The sequence below is a fragment of the Hydra vulgaris genome, chromosome 14 (assembly GCF_038396675.1).
Source record: "Hydra vulgaris chromosome 14, alternate assembly HydraT2T_AEP".
In the NCBI taxonomy this organism is placed as follows: Eukaryota; Metazoa; Cnidaria; class Hydrozoa; order Anthoathecata; family Hydridae; genus Hydra; species Hydra vulgaris.
The window spans coordinates 38,117,059-38,143,928 of NC_088933.1; the positions used below are offsets into that span (position 1 = coordinate 38,117,059).

General features: G+C 28.8%; 1 protein-coding gene across 2 annotated transcripts in view; it reads right to left on the minus strand.

Annotated features, from left to right (window-relative positions):
• LOC100215621 (supervillin) overlaps positions 1-21,219 on the minus strand; it is a 58,827-nt gene extending 37,608 nt beyond the window's left edge. Inside the window, exons 1-4 of one of the 2 annotated variants that reach the window (XM_065817553.1) lie at positions 18,316-21,219; positions 11,586-11,673; positions 8,189-8,278; positions 622-796 (exon numbers count right to left, since the gene is read on the minus strand). In XM_065817553.1, the coding sequence (XP_065673625.1) occupies positions 622-796; positions 8,189-8,247 (234 nt within the window). In that variant the 5' untranslated portion in view covers positions 8,248-8,278; positions 11,586-11,673; positions 18,316-21,219. Of the gene's footprint in view, positions 1-621; positions 797-8,188; positions 8,279-11,585; positions 11,674-11,902; positions 11,960-18,315 lie in introns of those variants that run through there. The other variant, XM_065817552.1, reaches the window with a different exon arrangement.
• Between the last annotated feature and the right edge of the window lie 5,651 nt (positions 21,220-26,870).

Here is a 26,870-nt window from a genome sequence, read left to right on the forward strand (position 1 = left end):
TCATTTCCCATAGTTATATGGATTGTGATATATAATTAATAAGTGTATATAAAATTAATTATATATTTTATAGTTATTTCTTTTAAATGAATATATGTGTTATGGCAGTTTCTGAGGGTACCTAAAGCCGGCTATTTAATTCCAGTACTTGGCACTGAGTACACTAATAGATGGACATAAAAAATAAGTTTACGGTAACTATTTGTTCTAGTGATACTTTTAATTGTCTGATGCAGTTGCTGGCCAAACTAAACAAGTGTAGACCCATGGCCATTAAATTTTAAAATAATTACATTAACAGTATTGTTTTTATTTTATTTATGTTTTATGTTTTATTATCTTAATTATAAGAATGTATATATAATTGTTATAGTATTTTAAAAAAACTTGATAATCTCAAAACATAATATAAAGGGCTTAAAACAGCAAATGGATAATAACGCCTATACAACTAGTCTTCTAATCCTCCTAAAAATGGGTTGGAACTCTCTATAATTTGGTCCAACAAAATAATCAATGCTTAGTTACCCTTTCAGGATGATCTTGAAAGGGTCCCAATGTCTGTAGCTATTTTGAGCCCTGCACATCTTTAACAATTTTATATATATTTTTCAAAGAAACCTCTTTAATTTCTTTGTTCACTTCTTTAGTTTCTTTATCTTCATTATCTTCATCTTCATCATCAGAAATGCTTCTCAATTCACGTCGATTATTTAAAATGCGTACAGGATTCTGGCTAGCTTCATTATTACGATTCGGTTTTAACTTTCTACGTTGATCAGAAAATTCCTTTAATCTAAAAATCAAACAGATCACTATTTATTAATTAGAATTAATAGATTAAACTAACCACTACTATTTTAAAATATGCATGGATAAATGTATAAATGCAGCATTAGATTCACACTAATGACATCATATTGAAGTAAGGGGCTATGGGGGTTTCAATACATACATTGATCAAGGGTTTGGAGTTGGGCAAGTCATTATTAGATAGGAAAGGCTTTTTAAAAAGAACAATGAAAGGAAAAAATTGTTTTTCATTTTGATAATTTTTGCTTTTTTTTGTGCCAATTTTGCAAATTTTAAGTAATAAAGTATATTAAGAAACTGCACATTTATATACAGCCTTTATACAGTTCATTTACTGGACCATTCTATTCCATTTACCAGACCATTGGATTGAATATATGATTACCATGAGTGGTTAATTGTGAAAAATGGATTGAATATATGATTTCCATGAGGGGTTAATAGTAGAAAATGGTGTATAAAAAATATTATCAATAGTTTATGCAATACGATAATTGCAAAAAGTGATCAATGAAGCCCTCCAATTATGTAGACCTAGGAGATGTCATAATAGAAATAGATTGTAGATGTCGTTGGGTAAGAATCAGAAATGAATGTAAAGACTTTTGTAGGAGGAACAAAATTTTCAAATATTTAAAAGAGTCTCCTGGATTTAGGCAGGTATGGAAGTTTTTATTCCTTCTCATAAATTTCAATTCTATTGTCAGGCCAGGTGTATGGACATCATGATCATCCTGCTACTGGTAACATGTAACCCAGTGCAACCTGTTCCATGTCCTGCTGCCTTATAGGATTCGCTTTCTAAGCAAGGGCTAAAAAAAGAACAAAAAGTATACCCAAGTTTTTCTAACATTAAAATTTAATGGATATAGATTATAAGTTTATCTTTATTGTGTTTTGCTATTTATGTTTGTATTGATAAAAAAGATTTAAAAAAATATTCACACATACTACACTACTTTTATAAAACTAATTGAACGAAGACGATGTATTTTACTGATGACATAAAAATTTAATCAAGTTAATTAATTATACATTTTTCACACTTCATAACTGATTATTATACTTAATTACCACTTTAAATGATAAGTATAGTGAGTACTCATGATTCTTAAATAAAAAAAAAATTTTAAAATTATAAAAAAATATTTTAATTGCTAAAAATTATATAAAGAATAACTGCAATATTTTAAATTTCAATTCGCTTGCAAATGGTTATAAAAGCATCAAATGAGCATCAAATGGCAAATTATTGGACTGGTCAAATCAAAGAATCATAACAACGTTGAAATTAGTAAACTTATGAATGTTTCTGAATTTAGCATGCAAAAAATAGTCAAAACCTGGGAGCTGACAGGTAACTTTGTTGACATGTCTTTTTCTGGAAGACCACTGAAGCTTAGAAACAAGCATATTCAGAACCAGTAGAGAAAATCCTAGTTTCAGCAACAAAAAGCTAGCTTAAATATTCAACCAATCATTTTTTAATCGAAATGTAAACAGAGAACTTGTTTACATTAGCAAAAAAAGGTACTGGGTCTTACATTTCAATAAGTAAGCTTATCCTGTCAATTAAGGATTGACGCAAAAGACAAAAATAGCGCAAGGAACATTTGCCACAAAAAGTAATACATGATATGTGCATGAAATCGGTTGAATCAATGCAGAGATGAGTTCTTTGCTATAGAACCAAAGGAGGACACTTTATATATTAAATTTGTATTTTTTATGTTCTAAACCTTAACTCAATTAAACTTTTATGCAACTCATTTTAGGATTATATAATTATTTAACTTTTTAAATTATTTTTTTTTAACTTATCTTTTTTAACTTATCTTATCTTATTAATGTTAATTGTATAGCTAATCGATTGTTCTTTTAAAAATAAAAATAAATTAATTTAATTCATTTTCTTGGTTTTTTTTAGTTGAAAAAATCCTTAAAATTTTGATTATAATTAAACTTTTGTGCATAGCTATAAATAAATATACTTTTTTTTAGTCTTTTATTTAGTTGGAGGTGTCTTAGCTACTGTGTTAGCTCAACTGTTAATCCGAGATTTATAAACATACATATATTTACAACATATGTATGTTTGTGTTCTGTTTAAGCCTCTGGCACAGTGTTCACTCACCCTTAAGTTGCTATTTGTATGTTTGTTTTCTGTATGTACCTATGGCGCGGTGTTCACTCACTCATAAGTTACTAAAAGTATATATGTGTTCTGTTTAAATCTCTGATGCAGTGTGAGCTCAGTAACCAACAAGTGACTCCAACTACACCCACCTTATTTCTAGTATTCTGTTAGATATAATGCTTTTCAAAAATATTTCCATTAATATTTTAAAGTACTGCTAACAAGAATTTATTTCTTTTAACTACTCCAAGTCAGGTAAGGTTCAGGATTATCCAGCGAAATTTGCATGCCTTGGAGCTCTTGGTTAATTAAATGGTAGAGAATGTGTCTCAATAAAAACATTCATCTTGGGCAAATGTTAACTGCATTCAGCTACTTTCTTGTAGAAGACCTCCTAGGCAAAAACTTTAAGGGTAAACAGAATAATTCTGTTGACCAGCCCTGAACACCTTCTTCATCTATTAGGCTGGCGTAGATGTAAATCTGTGTTACATTATTTCCTGCCTAGAATGGTAAATCATCTTCTTGACTCTACTTATGGATTTTTTTTTGCCCCTCCTTTACAGTGGCTATGTAATTCTTCCTGTTATCTCCTAATGATGGTACAGCTCTAAACTCAGTTTAATGGTTTTGAGGCTGGCTGGTAGTAAGGTTTCCTGAACTATGTGGTAACTCTCAGAAAGACTGATTCCATCAACAGCTGTAAAATATCAGAGTATTAACAGTGTTATTTTGCCCATGGATGGAGTCCCTGTTAATGCTTTTGGTGTGTATTATTGAAGCCACGTAAAGAGCCCTATGTTACAACTTTGAGTTAATTGTTTCAATATATCTTTCACAAATATTCATAGTCTTCAAAGTACCTTTCCATCAGTTGAATTTTACCTTTTGAAAATACCACCAGATTTGCTTGCTCTTTGTAAGACTAATTTAAATTCTTTCTTCAGATCTCAGTATTGATAGGTACTACCAATTGATTTGCAAAGACTCCAATAGTCACATGCTTGGCTTGGGGGTATACTTAAGCATTAATTCACCTATTTGTTGAGAAAACAGGTTTGAATCCTTTGACCATTCTTTTACATGCTTCTGCTTAGCACTTCTTCACTCTACCACTTTTCTCTTTGTTCTTCATTATTCTCCTTCTTCTTAAGACTGCACTCTTTTAGATGTAAATTCTAATCAAATTGACCATGCCTTTTCTCTTTACCACTCTGCCAATATTGTTGTTATTGTTGACTTTAATGCTTATCACACTGAACGGCTTAGCTCTCACACCACTGACCCTAGTGGCACTTAAGCCCATAGTTTCTGTATTTCCCAATCTTTTTCTCAGATAGGTCTCTTTGTGACTCGTTTCCCAGACAACCCTAATCACTTACCTTTACTCCTTAATTTGTGTGTTGTCTCTGACTCAAGCTTGTGTTCAGTTTCTCCTTGTTCTCCTTAAGGTGGTTCCAACCATGCAATAATCTTTATAAATCTTTCATCTCGCACTTCTTCTTTAGACTCACCCTACCATCGTACTACTTACTACTATCCTAAAGCTGACAGGGATTTTTTTGTGGTGTTCTTTGTAACAGTCTTTGGGCTGATACCTTTTCTCTCTGGTGATAAATGCCCCTCCTGCATAACCTCCGGATCCAAGCAGGAATGGAGGCTTTTATTCCTTCTTGTCAGTTCCAAATCAAACCTCATTCTTCTCCATGATTTTTACCTTTTTGTGCAGCTGCAATATCTAATCGTTATCATTTTATTCATCTTTTTCAAAAGAACAACTCTCTTGACAACAAACGCCATTTATTATTGGAAGAAATCAATGTAAAAAGGTGCTGATGCATTGATGTAACCAGCGATAGTTTGGGCAGTACAAGTCCAAAAAAAAAGAAAAAAAAGTCCTTTAAAAAGAAGGCTGGGGCCCCTTTGCTGAATACTAACCTCCCATCCCTCCGGTGAATTTATGAAGTTATTAATATATAGTTATGAAGCATTATAAAGTACACATTTTACATACGATTTCACCTATATGTTCAGCAATTTACGTTTAACAAAATGTCTAGTTATTTGGAATATTTAAATTGTTTTTTTAATTGTTTATGCAGCGTTTATTTACATTAAATTAATCATTGTAAAATAAATTTTATTTAGATGCATTAGTTTGGGCGCCCATACTGGTCAAATGGTATGGAATTATGTCTGGGTATGGCACTGGTCTAATGCTAAGCTCCATTAATAATATAATCTTATTACCTCTCTCAAGGATGAGGCAGAACTATTTGAAAAGAACTTTTCTTCTAATTTGACTTCGGTTGCTTATATCATAACTTAATTAGGTTCTTCTACAGCTTGTGGTTCAGACGATAATCCTGACATAGTCTTGCAAAAGTATTCTTCAGGACTCTCTTCTCTAAACTATTTAATACCTTTCTGACTGTTTCATGCCAGCTGGAAAATGGCATCTGTGGTTCTAATTTTTAAAAACTCTAAAGAACATTTTAACCCCTCCAACTATTGTTCAATCAGTCTTCTATCTGTTATTAGCAAGGTCTTTGATCAACAAATTTCTAAAATCTTATCTCGAGTCTAATAACTTAATCTCTGACAACCAATCTGATTTCCAATCTTCTTGTTCTATGGCTGACTTGCCAACTGCTGTGACTGAAAGATTTTACAGTGCATTAGATGGAGACAGCAAGGCTATGGCTGATGCTCTTGAAATATCTAAAGCTTTTAAAAAAGTTTGGCATGCTGGTCTTCTAGATAAGCTTGCTTCTTATGATGTATATGGGAAAGTTTATGAGATTATTAAATCATTTCTTTTTAACCACTTTATTTAAGTCATTCTTAAAGGTCAACTCTTTTTATTTCCAGTAACTTTTGAATCTGATCTCTCTTCTTTAACAGATTGGGGCTTGCAATAGTTTGTAAATTTTAAATCCAACAAAACTCAGTTATTTACTGCAAACAACTATCACAATATTGTCAACATTCCTATATTGATGAATGGTAATTCTCTCACTTAGCCTCACTTACTTAACATCTTCTTGGATTATTATTCACTACTGACCTCTAAGGGAAACCATATATTCAATCAATTGCAAAGTTAACATCTGCTAAAGTTGCTTCTCTTTATCGTGCTTGCCATTTTCTTACTCCTGATTACATTTTCTACCTCTTTACAAATCTTTTAGTAGCCCCTGTATGGAATACTGTTGTCATATTTGGGTTGGATCTTCTAATGGTGCTCTTTCTCTTTTAGACTAAGTCCAAAAACTCATTGTAAACGTTGTTGGACCCGCTCTATCTGCTAAGCTTAAGACTCTCTCCTACCATCATAAAGTTGTATTTTTTTCTGTTTTCTACAAATATTATCATGGTTGCTGCTTAAAAGAGCTATTATATCTAGTTCTGCTAACCAAAACTCTTTCTTGTTTGACTTTTCATTCAGCTAAGTCTCATTCTTTTACTGTATTTGTCTCTGCAAGTTCTAAAAACTTTTATCTTCATGTTTTCCTGACTCGTACAACCTTATTTTTCAAATCTTCTGTTACTCACTTCTTTGGTATTTAACTTTATCCTTTCTTTTTTAGTAATTCTTAGTAAAACTTAATAGTGGTTGTAACTTAATAGTGTAACTCAATAATAATTATTAAAACTTAATGGTCTAGTAAAACTAGTGGTCTAGTAAAACTTAATAGTGGTTGCTTGCAGCCTTGTTCGGGCGGATTCAGAATTAAAAAAAAAAGTCTCAGTTTACCCATTGTTTTTCTCCTTGTGCATCTGTTATTTCTAATCAAAATTATGAAAACCAAGGTGCTGATCTCAAGAAACTTTCTTGAAATCAGGTACCTTAATCATTGCAGGATATTTATTAAAGGGTATCAAGTAAACCAAGAGCATTTTTTTTTAATTCATATTTTTTGCTTGATTAACTCTCTTTTTTAACTGTTCTTTGTAACCCTGACTAGCCTCTCTTTTTGTAAAGTTAAGAAGTGTGGAAAAAAATTAAAAAAAACTATAAAAGTGGGTAGACTAATATTTTTTTTAAAAATATTTTGAAAGGTTTATCGGCTTCATATATGCTTATGTATAATAATTTAGCGTTATATACTGCATTTAAATTTGTTTATGATAATTCTTTATGTTTATATACAAAACAGAAACACAAAAGTAAAAAAAAAAAATGTTTGGCAACAGAAATCAATCTGGTTTCTGTTGCTAAAGTTTTTCTCAACTTTTCTTTATAAAGAAAATTTTTCAATTTTTTAACAGCATTTGGTCCTCAAAACATTTCTGCCACAATATTACAAAAGTGTTTTTCAAAACTTTAAAAGCTATTTAAAAGTTAACTGAATCTTGTATTCCTGTCTGGAAAATGGTATCAGTGATTACAGCTTTTTTTTTAATCTGGAGATTACACTGACCTCTTTAACTATCGCCTAGTCATCTTACTATTATTAGCAATGTTAGAGTGTCTTTAATTATAAAAGTTTCTAATATCTCATCTTGAGTCTAACAACTTTTTGACAAAAAAAACTTTTTGACAATACAGATTATCTTGTTCTACTGCTGACTTGTTAACAGTAAGAACAGAAAGTAGAGCATTAGATGAAAGTGACAAGGGCTATTACATTTGACATATCAAAGACTAATAATAAAGTCTAGCAAGCTGGTCTTCTCTATAAACTCTGTTCGTATGGCATATCTGGGAATATCATAACATTATTAAATCTGTTTTAATCTTTAAATCTAAAATTTAATTCTAATTTAAGTCATACTGAATGGACAACTTCATTTCCAGTAGCCTCTGAAGTATCACAAGATTCAAACTTTGCATTACTTTTCATTTATATTAATGATATACTTCATTAAATGCTACTTGGTAGACAGTGTTTAGTGACAATAGTATTAGATTTTCTTTATGTTTTGTCTTTCAAAAGTTAATTTCAATTTATGTCAAAATAATGTAAAAATAAAAAAAAAGGTACAGCTAAAGTAATTTACTTCAGGATATATAGTCTGCCACATATTTTAACCATTACAATTATGTTTAATGATATATATTAATGGTAGTAAAAACATATATTTGCCCCAGTAAGGTTACTACAGTCGAGGCTTCCTTGACTGTAGTAGCCAACTCTTTACTCTATTTAAACTTAACATTTCAAAATCAGTATGTTATAAATTGCAACTTATTAAAACAAAAATTTTAAAAATATAACATTCAAAACATAATACCTGACTGCTTGAGATGAGTTTTTAGTTATTTTTATGCTATCAAAGTCAAGACTATCCATCTTATTTTCACTCTAAGTCATGCATTTTTATCTTAAAAGAAAATTATATATATTTAACTTCTATTTGCTTATCTAGACATGTTTAACTAAAAAAACAAACAGAAAGATAAAAAAAATCAATGAGAGGTAACCTAGAAAAATAAATCTAGAAACCTTTAAAATTTATATCTGTATTATTTCAATACATCCAGCATTAACTATAAAAATAAATTTTTGTAAAAAAATTTACAAAAAGCAAACTTTAGATAAATATTTGTTTCAGTTGTTTTTGAATACATTGTTAAAGAATTTGATTGCTGGTAGCAACAATCTCTTTTGTTAACTACATTCAATCTTGAATGTAGATTCACATTATTTATTACAATTTTCTTTGTGTAAACCTTTAAAAAGTCAGTTATGCATTCAACATCTATACTGTTTATGCCATACTAAATTTATTATTTAAAATAGACAAGTTTTCATAACTTAACACTCCTTTGAAATTAAAAAAAAAAAATCTGTTTTCAAATGCAGTTATTTAGAAATATGCAAATAAACTATGTGCAGAAAATAAACTATGTGTAGAAAATATACAAATAAACTATGTGTAGAAAATGCAAATAAGTTCTAACAATAATAACTAACAAAGCAATTCTAAACAGCAATATCAAACAAACAAAAAAAAAAAGCAAGAAAAGCGTTTACAAGTTTAAAAAAAAAAAATTAATGTTGCAAAAGTGTATTAAACATATAAAGTATTCTTTAAAAAAATTAAATGAATAACAATAACAACTAAAATTTAGGAAATAATCAAACCTAAAGAGATATACAAAGTTCACCACTTTGATCACAAATTGTTATTTAAAATATTTCAAATAATCATTAGTATCAACCAGTTAATCATAAATTATAAGTATTTTAATAAACTTTTAATAGCTTGGCATGTTCCTCATTTGCATTTCCAAAAGTGGCAAAAAAATGTACTTACTCTCTTTTGTTCCTAATTTTATTGAAAAAGAGATTTTTATTTCAAAAAGTCAAAAAGCATTATCAATATTAAATTCAGTAATTTTAGCTTATATAATTTATACTTCTAAATTTTTGTTCTCTAAAAATAAATGTTTTTTTAAACTACGTTAAATATTGTGCTAATACATGTTCCTTTTTTAAAATACTAAAAAGGTTATAACAGAAGTTTTTAATTTTCAATTTGCTACCTAACCTCTTTAAGCCAACTTCAAAATTGCTAGTCACTTATTGTTGTCAAAAAAGTTAAGATTATAACTTTTGTTAAATTTACCACAAACAAATTTTTAACATGAGGCCCATTATTTCAAAAACATGCAAAAAACACAGATTTTAAATCAGTGCAAAACTGTAGGTGGGTTTAAAATCAAGTCTGATAAAAATTGCTATTGCTAATAAAAAGTAAATCAGAATTTAGATTCAGTCTTGAATCAGATGCAGCCTCCAGGTGGAAAAATTTTTTATATTAAAAATATATTAAAAAGGAGAAACACAGCTTAAACTCATTGATTTTTAACAGAATCTCTCATTTTTTGATTTTTAACAGTATCTTTCCATTTGTAAACCATGTAGAACTAAAAACAAGGTTTTCAGTAATACATGGTTTACAAAAAAAAAATTCATAGGAGCTAAATTAAGTTTAATGAAATCATGAAGTTGTGAAACAATGAACTTATCTTTTTACATATGAAAATTACGTTATACTTTGATTGAACTTTTTTATATAGATCTCTCAATTTGACTAAATACAACTATTCCAGAAAAAGAACACAGAAATCAAAATATTCCATATTATTCTGGGCTTGAAATTTCTCTACAAGATCCTGCTCATTCTGTCCACAAATTAAATACCTGTTGCATAAAAAAAACAAAAGTCTTAATAAAAAAGCAAAAAGCTTAAGAAGATCAACAGAAGTTTTTAGTTAAAATACAAAATTCTAGTATTGAACTAGAAAATAAAAATTATCTATATTTAATAAAAGTAATAACAAAGTTCAACATTTTTAAAATAGGAATAAAATCTTTCAAGTATGTTGGAAGAGATATCAAAAATAGATATTAAAATTGTTGTCTGTCAGTTAATACCTTCTGTGTCAAAGATACAGGATTTTTTTTAAGTGCTCATATATGCGCATATTTTAGTAAAATATCACATATACTGACAGACATTAAGTACTGGTATTAGCAGCACATTTCAATTAAGAGATATTTGTAAAATCCACTAATATCTCTTATCTAGATACTACTCTATTCCATTAAAACTTAAAAATTTATTAAAACTATTTTGTTTATTATTTTGTTATTATTATTATTATTTTGTTATTATGTTTATTGAAACAAGACTCATTTTTTGTTTGTTGATTTTTTTTTTTTTTGAGTTGCTTAAGGTTGATAATTTAATCAGTTTAAGCTTCTTTGAAAAATTGCTTTTTACACATAAGAGATATAGTTTTACGTTAAATTACCAGACAGACAACAATATACTCTGATATGTATCTTTGTAAACTTATCTTCAATATTTAGAAAAGTGGAATAGTAAATAGAGTTTACAAAAAGGTGCACTGAAGATTTTTATCTACATATGCAATTATATTGAGCATTATATGATAAAAGTTCTAAAAATTAATGCATTTTAGATTTTCTTTTCTCAAACATAAAAAACACTGCACCTGCTATCGTAGGTAGGAGTTGAAAATATTTGTTTGTAGATAAACTCCTAATACTGCCAATAAATTTTTTTTTCTAAAGTATACCTTAGATAAAGTATATCTGGGTCTCATAAGAAACAAAATTATATAAAAATTTCAGTATAAAAAACAATTATGCTGAAATATTTTGAAGCTTTGAGGGACCCTTAGGACAATTATTGAAATTCGAAAAAATATTTTTTTGAATCATATGATAGAAGAAAGGGAAAAACTATAACTGTGCAGCGTTCTGAAAAAGTTTAGCATGGTAAACAACCATACAGGGCACCTTAAATTTTATAAAAATAGCTCAGTGGCTATGTTTTTTATTTTTATGCGACAAAATTTGAAATAGATCTAATATATTACACTATAGTTTCAGTTCTTTTTACTGCAAACAGTTAAAAAAAAGTAATTTTGATGCATAAAAACAAAATTAGTAAAATTGCACATTTAACTCCTTATATTTTACCTTCTGTAATTTAAAATAAGAGGAGTTAAATGACCTTTATAATTAATTATTTTAGGTGGTACTTGCATAGGATTATAAAGTTTTTTTTTACTTTGGTATTCTAAATAAATTTCACATGTATGGTATCATTTAATTATATTCATTTGATTATATTAAAAATATAAAAAAATAACCTGTAATAAACCGAAAATTGATTCTGATTACATTTGATTCTTTTTCAAACAGTTTTTTTTTTCCAAGCAAAATCTGGTAACCATATACCTGTGAAAGCAATAAAAGCAGTAAAAGCAATCTATAGAAACATTCTTAAATTAAATAAATCTTTATTAAGTTATTTAAACTAATCTTTATTCAGTTATAAAAACTGTATAAGCCAGTCATATAAACTGTATATAGTTTCAAAGCAAGAATTGTTGTTATATTAATTTCTTTCCTTTGAAAATGCTTGTCTAAAATAATTCAAAATTTTGAAAAAAACTGGAAACATTACACTGTTTTCTTGTCATTTTAAATATAAAGCGCAAATTTAAAATGTTTTAAAAAACAAACACTATATGTAAATTTAAAGTTTTAGCGCCTATTGTTTCTTTAACTTGACGTCATTAATTCGTTCATTATTTTTTGATGGTTTTTCGAAATAACGTTTTTCTCTTTGTCTAACTCATCAATTAAGCTTAGTTTAAATCACACAAATACATACTACTTAATCTTTTTTTATCGGTTACAATCATAGTAACTGATAAAAATGAGATTAGAAAATCAAAATTTTCAAATCAAGAAAATAGTTTGCATTGTACTGTCAAAATTAAAGTCAAAAAATTAAAAGGTTTATATTAAAAAACAAATTTAAAAATAGCTTCTTATTATTTACTAAGCAACACTTTTAATAAGAAAAAGAATAGCAACTTCTAAAAGAAAACCGCAATCAAATCTTGAAATTTAACGTGCAAAGAAATCTATTATTAATTTAAACATATCAACTAATCCTAGCGAGTGCTTCACAAAGAATGAAGCGGATATAAATATTAACATAGATACTTCCTTAAAATATTGACTTCATACACAAACTTTGCTTTTTTAAAAAACCAAATCTTATGTACAACGTGAATTTAAAACAATAAATAAAGCCTTTAATATATATATATATATATATATATATATATATATATATATACATATATATATATATATATATATATATATATATATATATATATATATATATATATATATATATATATATATATATATATGTATATATATATATATATATATACATATATATATATACATATATATATATATATATATATATATATATATATATATATATATATATATATATATATATATATATATATATGTATATGTATATATGTATATATATATATATATATATGTATATGTGTATATATATATATATATATATATATATATATATATATATATATATATATATATATATATATGTATATATATTTTTTTTTCGCTAGTTAAAATTAAGAAACTTTTTAACGAGTAAAAAGTTAATAAATAATTTAATCAATAAAATTTCTATTAAAAGTAATAAAATAATTCGCAATGATAATTAAAAAAAAAATGAAAATTATAGTATAAAAACAAAATAAAACCACGGTATTATATTACAAAGCACGGCTGCTTTTTCAACTTTAATAAAGGAGGAGGCGGTTTACAAACGAAAGAACAAACGAAAAGTAAAAAAAATAAGCAAGAAACAAGAATTTTTTTCCACGCTAGCAGTCAGCTTTTCTGCAAACAATTTATGATTTTCGATGGTTAATCAAAGTTTTTATTCTTAAACGTAAGCATTAACTAAGAAAATTACTTCTTGATAGATACTGTTAAAAATAACTTGATCAAAGAAATGTATTTTACATTTTTAGTAAAAGCGATACATTAGGCAATTTAAATAAAAAAAAATCAATGATATAAAATTTTCACATAAAATTTATGTAAACATTTCCTGGGAAACATTTTATTAAACCTTCATTAATCAAAGATTTTATTTTAAGAGTTTCCAATAAAATTATCTTTTATTGATACGGGGCCCCCAAAACTGCGGGACTCGGGGCTGCAACCCGCCATCTTAATCCAGCACCGCTCAACGTAGTTAAGGCGAATTAGTAAACCTTAAATCGAAAATTAAAAAAAAATTTATTTTGGACATTCTATAACTTAAGTTTGAAGTATAATGAAATGATATAAGGAAATTATATATATATATATATATATATATATATATATATATATATATATATATATATATATATATATATATATATATATATATATATATATATATATAATGATATAATGAATAAATTTTTGTTTAATACAACTACTTTTGTTTGCGTTTTTAAAAGAAGGGTCTTTTTTTTGTTATTGTTTTTTTGTTTATGGGCAATTCTACCGTTACTAACAGGACATTTTGGTTCTTGTCAATTCACATTTTTAGATATATATTTTTTATTTTAACAGATTAGATGTTTATATATTTATGAATCATCCCAAAATCATTTATTTGTTTTCCTGTATATTGAAATTTCGTTCAATTATTATAAGTTTAGGAATTATAGTTGATTATATGCTGTGTTACTTACGAGACGCGAAAAAATATTGCATTAAACCTGCTGTTTTTAGTTGAATATTTCAAGCCAAATATTTAACCTACATAAACTGGCTTCTTAAATTAAATTAATTAGTTATTATTCTGCGTAAAATTATTCAAAAGATTGTTTTACCTATTCATTTATATCTTAAATCAAATTATCGTTACATACGGGGACAATTCTACGCTTTTATGAAAATGTAGTTTAGCTACCATTTATATAGAAAGTATGACGCATGACTTTAACAGGTTCGCTGCAAACTACGAGTATACTCGTAGTAAGTTGGCGTCACTTATTTGCCAATTACGAGAGTAGTTGTAGTGAGCCGGCGTCATGAGTTTGCCAACTACGAGTAAACTCGAAGTTATACTAACTTATTTCAAATAATATTTGTGCATGACTGGCTTTCTCTATTCACTTTTTTTCTTTTTTCTTTTTAGCTTGACATTTGATTTCATAACGAAGGTCTATTTTCACAAACAGCACATTCATATCGTGTTTCTTTACGTTTTATTTTAGAGCAGACTCGACATGGTTTTGTTGGGAATTTTTTCTTTTCATTTGGTGGTATTGAAGTAGTGGAAGCTATTATTGGTGATTCGAGGTACAATTTCATTCCAACGTTTACCCAATAAATCCGTAACAATTAATTCTCTAAACTTAAGCAAGGAAATTGTTTTATCTAGTTCATATTTGCTGTTTAGATGGTATAAAAAAGTAAGAAAGACAATTAGATGGTATAAAAAAGTGGCACTTCATCAAAGAGATGAAGTGCTACTTTTTTATACCATCTAATTGTCTTTCTTAGGCAATCATAATATGATACCATCTGATTCGCAAAGCTCAAAGAACTTGATACCATACTTATGTCTTTTATTTTTCACATAAGGCCTGAATACAAGATGTCCCTTCCAAAGCATCATTGACTCATCGATTGATATATTTTTATTAGGATAGTAGATGTTATCCATTGTATTATTTATGTGATCGAGAAGTCCAATAATTTTACACAAGCGTCCACTACCTGAATCTTCATTGTTAATAAAATGCCAAAACCGTAACATAAGTTGGAATTTATTTCGTGGCATTATAGAGACTGTTTTTAGGCCAATAGTGTATAACTCTATAGAGACTGTTCTTAGGCCAATAGTGTTCTAAAGATGGCATTTTGACACACCCCATATGAAGAAGAACTCCAAGAAACTGCCGCATATCTTCTGAATTTATTAGTTTCTAATCTTTAAAACGTGAACTTCTTTTGAGGAGACGCTGCTTATTTATTTCTTGCGTTGCGTAGCAATTAGTTCAACTATTATAGTATTTATAAGCTCTTCTGTAACAAACAGTCTAAAGAAATCTAATGGTTTCTTGGTCTCCATGTTTATCTTCAGCTTGGTCTCCATGTTTATCGGCAGTAAATTGAATTTGTTTTACAATACTCGGTTCATCTTTCCATTGGCTTGAATTTCTAGATGGATTTGTTTCAGAAGTTGTTTTGTCAGGCAAAATATTACTTATAAGATCTACCTGTTGAGCTTTGTTTTGATTTTGTTTATAAGCAAGACCACCCGTTGTTCTAGCTCTTTTCGGCGGCATTATAAAATCTTCTGAAGTGGCTGCTAGATGAACGTCTGTAAATTGATTTCCATCACTTTCTTCAGTGTTATTATCTTCAGAACCTGATTCTGATACAGTCAAGCTCGAAGACGTAGTAGTATAAGCAAAAAATGAATCCGAATCTTCAATATCATCATCTTCACTATCCTCACAACCTTCCATAATCATATGCGCTGATCCAATTGTGGAATATCTGTGTTGAGCTAATCTGAGATTTATAAATTATCTATTTATAAAAATATTACTTATCTTTAAAACACATTAATTAGTATACTGTGTAAAAAAATTCGAAGTGCACACTAAAGTATTTTTGAATATATTAAAAAACATTTTGTAAACGTTTTGTAAATCAAATTTTTTTCACATTTTTAATAACATGCAGTATAATGTAGTTATCAAATATATTTTAGCTTCTAGTCTAAAAAACACAACAATTTAGAATTAAGAAAACAAAATATAAATTACCTTTTTTACTCATGATAACTCCCAATGTACATGTGCATGTGGAAAAAAATTGAAACACTATTTATAATAATATTGCATCAAATAAGCTACATTACTATACCTTTTCAAGATCTAATTGAGAACTTGAAAGTTGTAATTAAGAAAAGTAAGATACAATTGAGAAACACAACATGTAATTTAGAAGTCACAATATGTAATTAAGAAACACAAAATGTAATTTAGAAATTTTAAAATGTAATTGAGAAACCCAACATGTAAATAAGAAATCGCTATAGTTAATTTGAAAAACAAAAGTTCTAATTAAGAAATCGTAATATGGAAATAAGAGTACATTATTTGTAATTGCAAATTCACTATGTAAGCTTAAAGATCATTATAAAAAGTCTTCTTGTACATGCATCTTAATAAGTTAATAATATCAAATTTAGCATTTGTATGCACCAGCAATACAGTAATACAGTAATGGAATTGAAAGGTCATTGTGTTATTTGTCAATACACTATAAACAGAAAGTCTGTTATTAAATTGAATCCGTGCATTTATTTCACTAAATTTGTTTACTTTTTGGAACAACCAGAACCACCTTGTCCAATTTGTAGACATGAAATACATACAACCAAATAAGTTGAAAGAAAACATTATGTTTTATCTTCATCGAATGAGTTATTGAATGTGCTGAGCGAAATGACGACCCAATCGTCATTTTGCGACTCTGGCGCAAACTTTAGGTGTCAAATATAAGACAGCATACAACTGGGTCCTTAGCGGAAATTTAAATTTCCTTGGAAGATATGGAGTTACCGCCAACCACAAATCCCTTTTACATTACTTTTTTATTTTATTGATAATATATTATTATTTATTGGAAACCAATAAATATGGCCACCTTGGCCAAATTAGGATCAAACCTAATATTACAAGGTAAACTAAGGCAACAAAATTAAAAATACAAATAACTTCTTTCTGATAATCTATGTTATAAACATTTCTCAATTACAACTTTTATCTTCTCAATTACATCTTACGATTTCTTATTTATAACTTTCACGTTCTAAATACATCTTGCGTTTCTCAATTACAACTTTCATCTTCAAAATTACATCTAACGTTTCTTAATTACAACTTTCAAGTTCTCAATTGCATCTTGATAAGGTGTTGTCACCGCAATCAGTTATACTCATTACAATGTTACGAGTAAACTTGTACTTCGGTACATACTTGTACATTATTAACCGAAATTTAAAATTTTTAAACATATGGCAATGATGACTTGGTTTTATTTGAATTTTATTTATTTATTTTAATCAAAATAACTCACTTGAGCGCGGAATTGTCTTTATACAGAATTTAAGACATTTAAAATGTCTCTTTTTAAACTTCATTAAAATTTTTCTCAGTTGGTTTGCTTCAAAAAAATTTTTAAATGAAATTAAAAAATGTCCTTAATCAGGACATGATTATAGATCAAAAGAGCTTAAACTTTTTCAAAGTGTTTAAACTAGAGATGTCACGAATAGAGATTTTGCCAAATACCAATTATTCGTATAGACGCTCGATCGAAGCAATAAATATATGGCTGCTTTATATTCGGTGAGACAGTTGTTTTATTATTGTATTTAGTTATTATACATCAAAATGTTTTAACTATAGTTATGTATAAAAGTCATACTCTTCAAACTATTCAAAAAGATTAAACTTATTTAAAATGTTATTTTCACAACAATCTCAACTTAAAGCATGGTTTAACTTTAATGAGAATGTCGATTATACGGTTATTTGTTTTATTGCGAGGCTGAATAAGTGCAAATTTCATAAGTGCGAACTGTATTAGTATAAGTGCGCCGAAAAAACTTGAAAACATTTGAAATAGCATAAGTGCGAATTCGCATAAGTGTGAAGCAGTTGCAAAGTTGGCATATGTTCAAATTTGCATAAGTGCGAATCCTATGCCAATGTTTTCGAATTCTTAATTTACTTATGCCAGTTTTTGCAAATTTTTTGGCTCACATATGTCAGCTCACCTAGTTTATGCTTTATACTTATGATAGTTTACACTTATGCCAGTTTGCACTTATGCCAGTTTTTGCGATTGCTTCATATTCTATAATACATCGTAATAATATTAAATTATGTTATATATAAAGTTATGATAAGCATATATACATTTTAAATATACTTTATTTCTTCTTACCAGTTTATTAAATTCATCCTTGAAGGCCAACACTCTTCTCCATTTCCATTAACTTCTGGGGTACCTCAAAGTTTAATCTTTGGTTCTGTTTTGTTCCTTATCTACATTATTGGTCTTCCTCACTTCTGTAAAATCTTAGGGCTTGTTGGGGCTTGTGAATTTTAACATCAAAAAAACTCAGCTTTTTACTGCAAACAACTATTGCAATATTGCCGACATTACTATATTAATTATCGGCAATCCACTCACTGAGTTCTCCTCACTACGTCTCCTTGGATTATCACTCACTACTGACCTCTCAAAGTAAACGTATATGCAATCTATGGCAAAGTTGCATCTGCTTAGGTTTCTCCTCTTTATCTTGCTCACTCTTATATTACTCTTGATTCCATTTTTTACCTTTACAAATCTCTTATTCGTCCCTGTATGGAATACTGTGATCATGTTTGGGTTGGTTCTTCTAATGATACTCTTTCTCTTTTGACAAGATCTAAAATCGCATTGTAAATGCAGTTGGACCTGATTTATCTACCAAGCTTGGGCCTCTCTCCCATCATTGCATTTTTTCTATTTTCTATCATGGTTGCTGCACAAAGGATCAATGAGCTCTAGTTCTATTAACCAAAACTCTTTCTGGCTTGACTAGTCATTGAGCACTTTTTTTATCGTGTCTGTCCCTGTATGCTCTAAAAACTTTTATTCGTCTTGTTTTTTCCCCCGCATTTCAATGCTTTAGAACTCTCTCGAAGCTTTGAGTAGTCTTAAACTTATTCATAACATCTATTACATTACATTTTGGGACGTACGTTTAGCAATCAAGTGATATAAAGTCGATTAATTTTTGCATAAAAAAATTCACAACTTTTTTACGCACCTCAATTAGTTTCCAAAACATTTTGCAAGTCATTGATTTGTAAACAAAAGTCTATCAACACAATTAAAATTAAGGAAGTAATGTTTAACTAAAAAAAGAAAGAAATTAAAAGCATTAACGGTTTTAGAGAAATCTCAACTTAAAGTTGACCGGATTTTTCCGTGGCCACCAGATATACTTACACTTTAATTCATCAATTTGACGTGAAATCAGTATTTTGACCATTTTTTTATATGTTTTATTTAGTACCTCTAACTCACCTTAGCGTTCTTCTTTTTCTCAAGACTACACTCTTTTTGATGTTATTTCGAATCAAATCGACCGAGCTTTTTCTCTATATTTCTCAGCCAATAATGTTGTTTCCGGTGATTTTAATGTTTATTACACTGAATGTTGGCTCTATTAAAATTAAAAACCTTTGGCTCATTAAATCTAAAAACTGGAGTTGCAATGTTTTTGCAGTGATAGACATTTTGAGCGGTTCATTGGAGTATTTCTCATTGGTTACTTAGTGGACCATTAGTGGGATCTGCCATAAGTGGCCAGCCAATAACTTTCAAACAATTTATATAGTGGTTAGTTATCAGCTAGCTACTTTTATCGGCTGCATCACAGACAATTTATTAAACAGTGTTTCAACTTCATTCTAAATTTAAATGGAGTAGATTTAAACATGTAGAAGAGTATACTCAACATTGAGAGTAACTCTGTAGATAAGTTCAATATTATAGTCCGCGCAAAACAAATAGCACACACTATAAATAAAATATATTTTATTCATTTTATACTGTTTTAAACATTAAAATATCTAAAAATAGTCATTACCAGTGCAGTAATAAGAAGCATATTGTTTTTGGCGCCGAATGTTTTCCCGCGTCAAAATATGATAGACCATATGATATTTTCTGGTGACAAACAGATAACACCCGTCAGTCATTCAACATTTGACTGCAACAAACGAATTGCTAACGCTAGGTAATGGTACATATATTAATGTAGACCAAAGGGCCATCATATGTGAACTAATCATATGTGTTACAGAGGACTAAAATGGGACCTGGAACTAAGTTAAATGCTTAAGAAGTTGCTATGATCAAGACATTCAAGGCTGCCAATGTATTAACCCCTGAGATATCGAAAAATATTCAGCGAAGTCGGAAGGTGATCGAGAATATTTTAAAAACAAAATCCAACCAAAATGCTTCAAAAATAACCAACCGTGACAAACGTCACATACTACAAGTGGCTTCAAACACCGGCTGTAGTGCCCGATTGATACGCGCCCACTTGGATATTGATGTGTCATTGAGTACAACTGATACAAAAAACGTTACATGAACCCAAACGTCTGAGGTATAAGAAACGTATGCCAACTCTGGCGATGCAGAAACATCACATGGAGAAACGTATGGCGTATGTGAACAAATATTTGTCTTGTCCACCTGATTGGGGCTCAATTATTTTGTCTGATGAGAAGGAATTTAATTGGATATCAATATTATTGGTATGACGAAAAGAGCCCGAGACTTTCTTGTCCAGAAAAAATGTTGCCGGCGATGTCATGATTTGGAATGCATTTTCCAACGGCGGATTATTATGCATTGAAGTTCATAGAAGGGAAACAAGCAGCTAAAGACTATATTATTACACTCTCAAATTAATTAACGCCATATGGGCATGCCAACTATGGACATAAGTTTATTAACGCTTAGACATAGAGGAAACGCTCATTTCCTCTATGTCTAAGCGTTGCATTCAGGTTATTATAAAAAAAGGTAAGAAGATGGACTATTAGGTACGTTTTTACGTCTTAGTAATCTCTAAAACCCGCTGAAATGGTGTGTGTGCTATTGGTTTGGCACATAATGTATTTTTCATTTTATTCATTTTTTGTTTTTTACATGTTTTAAACAAAAACAAAGACAATATTCTCCATTTTATTGTATTTCATTTCTTGTATTAAATTGTGTTAAATATGTATTAATTATTGTGTTAAATTTAATACGCTCATACACCTGTTTTTATTACTAAATTATTGCATGTGCTATTCGTTTGGCGCGGGCTGTAGAAGAGTTTAATTTAACATTAACTTTCACTTGCTGCTTTAGAGCAGGATAAAAAATTACTTGATTTTTGTTGGATTATGTACCATATTGATCATACAGATCATTTGCCAATACCGATTGTAATTGGACCCAGCGGGCAATCTCTCGGAGAAAATGTTAACAAAGTTATAGAAAATAATAGCATTCCTAATTGCCTGGAGTAATCAAAGTTTTATACAATTATATAAGTGTGTGAATAACAATTTTAAAAGTTTTCACTTTGCGAATAGCTGTTACGATAAAAAACTTATTGTAATCTATTCTTTTATTACAAAAAGTGCATCTGAGGCTCTAAGCAACAACACTTATTCTTGAAAAAACAATCTTTATCAACAAAATCTTGGTGGACTCCCGAATTAAGTAGAAGCAAAAAAGTTCTTAGATTACATTTATTTTCATTAGAGATGGCGTGAGATGGGTTTCGAAAAAGATTTAAGCTCGCTCACTTTTAATCGATATCGAATGGCACGAAAAAATTTCCGCAACGTTGTCAAAAAAGCTCAAAATTAAAACTAAAATTAAATTGCTTTGTGTTTAAACATTTTTCGAAACTATCGACAAGTTCTCTAGTGATTGATTCCTTGTCCTTTTTACTATTTATAGTAAATAGTTTTTGAGTTTGTATTAGACTTTATATATTAAGGTATTCCAGATGTTTTTTGAGTTGGCATTTCTTAGTTTCTCGATTTTTATGTAATGCTTTTTCAAGCAATATGTATTGCTTTTTATGCATAGCTTTTCAAGCAATACATAAAAGTCGAGAAGCTAAAAAAACCAACCCAATAAACTTCTGGAATACCTTCAGATATATAAAGTCTGATACAAACTCAAAACTATTTACTATAAATAATAAAAAGGACAAGGAATCAATTACTAAAGAATTTGCCGATTGTTTTAAAAAACGTTTAAACACAAAGCAATAACGCATACCGCTTTGAATTTTCAAGTTCCACCTTGTACCAAACTTGATGTGGTAATAATATCAGATGAAAATACTAAAACGGCTCGCCTAAAATTAAACAAGACCAAAGATGCGTTTGAAGAGATTTCAACATTTAAAACGTGCAGAACATTTAAAACGTGCAGGTTGCAAAGCCCTACCAGAGTAGCTAAGTAAATTCTTTAACTTTACATCACTTATTATACCTCTTGCTAAATCTTATAAAAAATCGTTAACTGATCCGAATAACAACCGTGGTATTAGCATCATTAAAATCTTTACAAAACTAATAGTATATCTTATTTTAATAATCTATCCAGAGATAAAAGAAATTCATCCTCTTCAATTCAGTTTTACAAAGAATAGCTTAACCTTACATGCCGAATTTGTTATAAGTGAAACAATAAAACATTATTACAACAACAACTCACCTGTCTATCTCTGTTCCCTTGATGCTGAAAAAGCATTTGACAACTGTAGCTGTGACATTCTTTTTGAGAAACTATACGACAATAAAAAATTACCGCTTTATATAATTAATACTATATTGTCATTGTACAATGAAAGCAGTGCTTCTGTCACTTATCTAGGATGCAAATCATATCCATTTTATCTGACACAAGGAGTGAAACAAGGATTGATTCTGTTTTCTTACCTGTATAACATATATACTCAAAGCCTACTTGAAACCATACAAAATGAAAGTATCGTAGGGACATCAATTTATGGAAACTACGCAGGTGTTGTAGCATAAGTTGATGACACATACTTTTAAGTTCTACCCCGCCTGGAATTAAAAAGTTTATAGCAGCTTGTAATATATTTACTAATGCAAACTGTATAAAGTTGAATGCTGACAAGATCGAATTCTTGTTCACAGCAAAAAAACAAATTTCAAACTGCACGATAACAGCCGACCTCCAACAAATAAAACTGGAAGATAAACTAATCATCTAGGTTTTATGTGGGATGCTAAAAGCTCTACTTTTGTCTGACTTAATCCTTCAAATATTGATAATAGAATATCAAAATTCAGGGCAATATTCCAAACTCATATTCAGTCTGGAATCCGCTTTGCTCATCCAAGCTCTATTGTCCAGCTGTATAAAATATTGGCGGTTTCGGTACTTACGTATGGTCTAGAACTTTGCGATTATAAAGACGTATTATTGCAAAAGCTTGATATAGTAAGAAGGAATGCACTTAAGTAACTCTTCAATGTTTCCAAACACAGCAAAAATTATATTCATTCTTTGTATTACATCCAAGATGTATCAAGAATCATTCAGCAAAACAAGTTAAACTTATTTATTCGCATATTGAGCAATAAAACAACCTTGAGTATTGTAAATTAGCGGTTACCTCCCAGCTGGCACAAATACGTCTTTTAGACGTTTTTTTTCGCATCTAAATGTTAACACTTTTAGATGTCTATATTCAGATAAATATAAGACATCTATTAGTAGTCATCTTTTAGACGGCTTGAGACAGCTATTTTTCGTCATATCAAAGATAATTACAATTAGATGTCTTATAGTTTTTTGAATTTAGACGTCTAAAGGTGTTAACATTTTAGATTCTAAAAACACGTGTTTGTGCTGGCTGGGCTATGAAATCTAAAAAAGGGTGCCAAGCGGTTTGGTTAAAAACCAAACCGCTAGGCCCCTTTTTTTAGATGTCATAGGTTTATGCAATCGAAATGAACTTAATGTAAAGAACTTAATGCAAAACAAAAAAAAAAGTAAAATTATTGTATTAAAAAATATAATTCCTAAAAAAGATCTTCAAAGGTTAAACTATGCAATTGAGTTCTGGAACTCATTGGAGCAAAGGAAAATCTTTAAAGATATTATTGAAGTAAATATTCCAAGATGAACTTATTTCTTTTCAAAAATGTAACTTTATAATAATTTTACCGTGTATTATATACAGTGGGTGAATAATAAATATAAATATAAATATAACAAATATATATACATTAATATTGTAAATATTCTTGTTGTTTTAAACTTTAAACTATTTGAAATTTAATTTATATATTTTTTTTGTAATGAACATCGAAAATGCGTCTTTTTTTTAATTTATTGTTTTTTGTTAGTCTTTTTATCTCTCCGTTTTAACATAAAATAAAACTTTTACAACTTAAAAAATAATAGTTAAACAGACAGGGACTCAAAGAAGATGAGGATGGCCATACATCATCGCAATCTTTTTAGAGCCCCTATGGCAAAATTTCAAAAGAATATCGTTATTTGTTATAATATAATTTAAAATTTCAAAAGAATATTGTAATGTTTTAAAGTGCGTAATAAAATTTCAATAAAATGTCGTAATAGAAAGCGTAGTGCGCTAATAAGATTATTACGCAACAAAGAAAATGTCGTAATAAAAAGCGTAGTGCGCTAATAAGATTATTATGCAACAAAGAAAATGTCGTAATAAAAAGCGTAGTGCGCTAATAAAATTATTATGCAACAAAGAAAATGTCGTAATAAAAAGCGTAGTGCGCTAATAAGATTATTATGCAACAAAGAAAATGTCGTAATAAAAAGCGTAGTGCGCTAATAAGATTATTATGCAACAAAGAAAATGTCGTAATAAAAAGCGTAGTGCGCTATAAAATTATTATGCAACAAAGAAAAAGTAAAAATAAAATAAGAATTGATTTAACAACAATTATTCAGAGTAACTTTGACCAAAAAATTTTCTCAAGTTTAAAAAATTTATTTTTTTGTTGGACGAACTTAACGAATTTACCATACTCCTGAATGTTTTTTGAAAGGTATTTTATACTTTTGGCCCTCGATATTAAATGCTATATATATTAATTACAAATATTTAATGCTGAATATTTATGAACTATCCGAGGAAGTTTATATGTGTTCATCATATTTGCTCTTAGATAAAAATTTTCATTTTTATTTAATTCAAACTAGGCATTTAAGCTTGCATGAGAGATATTGTTATTGTAACGATACATAAAAACCAGATGTTGATAGATATTTATTTCATATACATTCATCATTTTCATATCTTCTATTAAGATTTTAGCGTGTTTACATCTATTTTTAGAGTAAATGATTCTTGCCCATGAAATGTTTGCAAAGCAAATGAAGCTATGAATACGCCCAAAGTAGATTAATTAAAGATTTTGTGTCGGACGTTCCTCGGAAGACGTTTGCCCACTGGGTCATTTAGGAATAGGTCATGCAGCTTGAGAGGAAAATTTTCTTCTTGTGTTTCTTTATAGAATAGTATAAATTTTGTTTTCTCTGCATTAAGTGAGATTTTATTAGCCTTAAACCAATTATTTACTTTATTTAGTTCAATATTCATATCGCATACAGTTTTTTGATATCATCGTTAGTAATATACAGATAAATGTCATCCACAAACATGACTTAATTCAGTTTTAAAGATGCTTTACAGAAGTCACTTATATATTAAAAAATAGGAGAATGGACCGAGAATCAATTTTTGCAGGACTTCACACAAAAGATTTATTACTCCAGATTGGACATTGTGCAAATATTTCTTTCTGTTGAAAAAATAGCTTTTAATCTAATAATAAATTTTATTAATTATCCTGTCTTAATTTATCTAATAGGATGCAATCCACTGTATCAAATGCTTTTGATAAATCAAGAAATGCTCCTAAATTTATCTTTTGCAAAGATAAATTTAGGAGCAAAGTAAATTTATCTTTTGCAAAGTTATTAGTTATACGGTTTACTATTTTAATGATTGCATGCTCAGTCGAAATATTTTTTGAAAACCAAACTGATTGTGGTAAAAAAAATTATTTTTAATGAGTTTATCATAAATTCTATTATAAGCCACACGTTTAAAGAGTTTTGAAAATGTAGAAAGTATTGATATAGGCCAGTAGTTCGAAATGTCAGAATGGTCATTACATTTGTATAATGGAGTTACTTTTATGTCATTACATTTGTATAATGGAGTTACTTTTTCGGATGTATTTAGATTAGTTAGCTAATCTAAATACATCCGAAAAAATCCCAGAACTTAATGAGAGTTGAAATATATGAATCAGAGGTCTATTAAGAATGCGTTTGTTTGTAAAACTATATAACTAGATATCTCATCAAATCCTGATGCTTTATTTTGTTGATGAGCTTATTTTATTAATGAGCTCAGGCCCCCTCTATTTTACCATTCAGCCCATTTGCATGGGCGTCAATTTACAACCCCCCAAAATGAGGGGAGTAGTAAACTTTGCATAGTCATAACTTTTGTAACTTAAAATATTTTTCTACGAAATTTAAAATCTGTTGATAAATTTTAATTTAGTTTACGATAGTAAGGTTGAAAATTTTACTACATTAGTGCCTTACGTTTGGGCAGGGGGCTATCGTTTTAGGGGCCTCCTCATTTGGCATAGGTATGAACATACTTAAGTTTGGACTATGCACAATGTGTGAAAGTGTCCTATCTGAAACATCAAAAATTCATGCCGACGCCCATGATTTGTGACCCTTATCATTTTTTCCCCAATTTATAAACAGTTTTTATAGAACAAATACTCTTAAATAACTTTAAAAAAATTTAACGTGTATTTAAAATGCTTAAATGGGCTAAATTTTACCCTTTTGCCTCAATTATGGCTCACTTCATT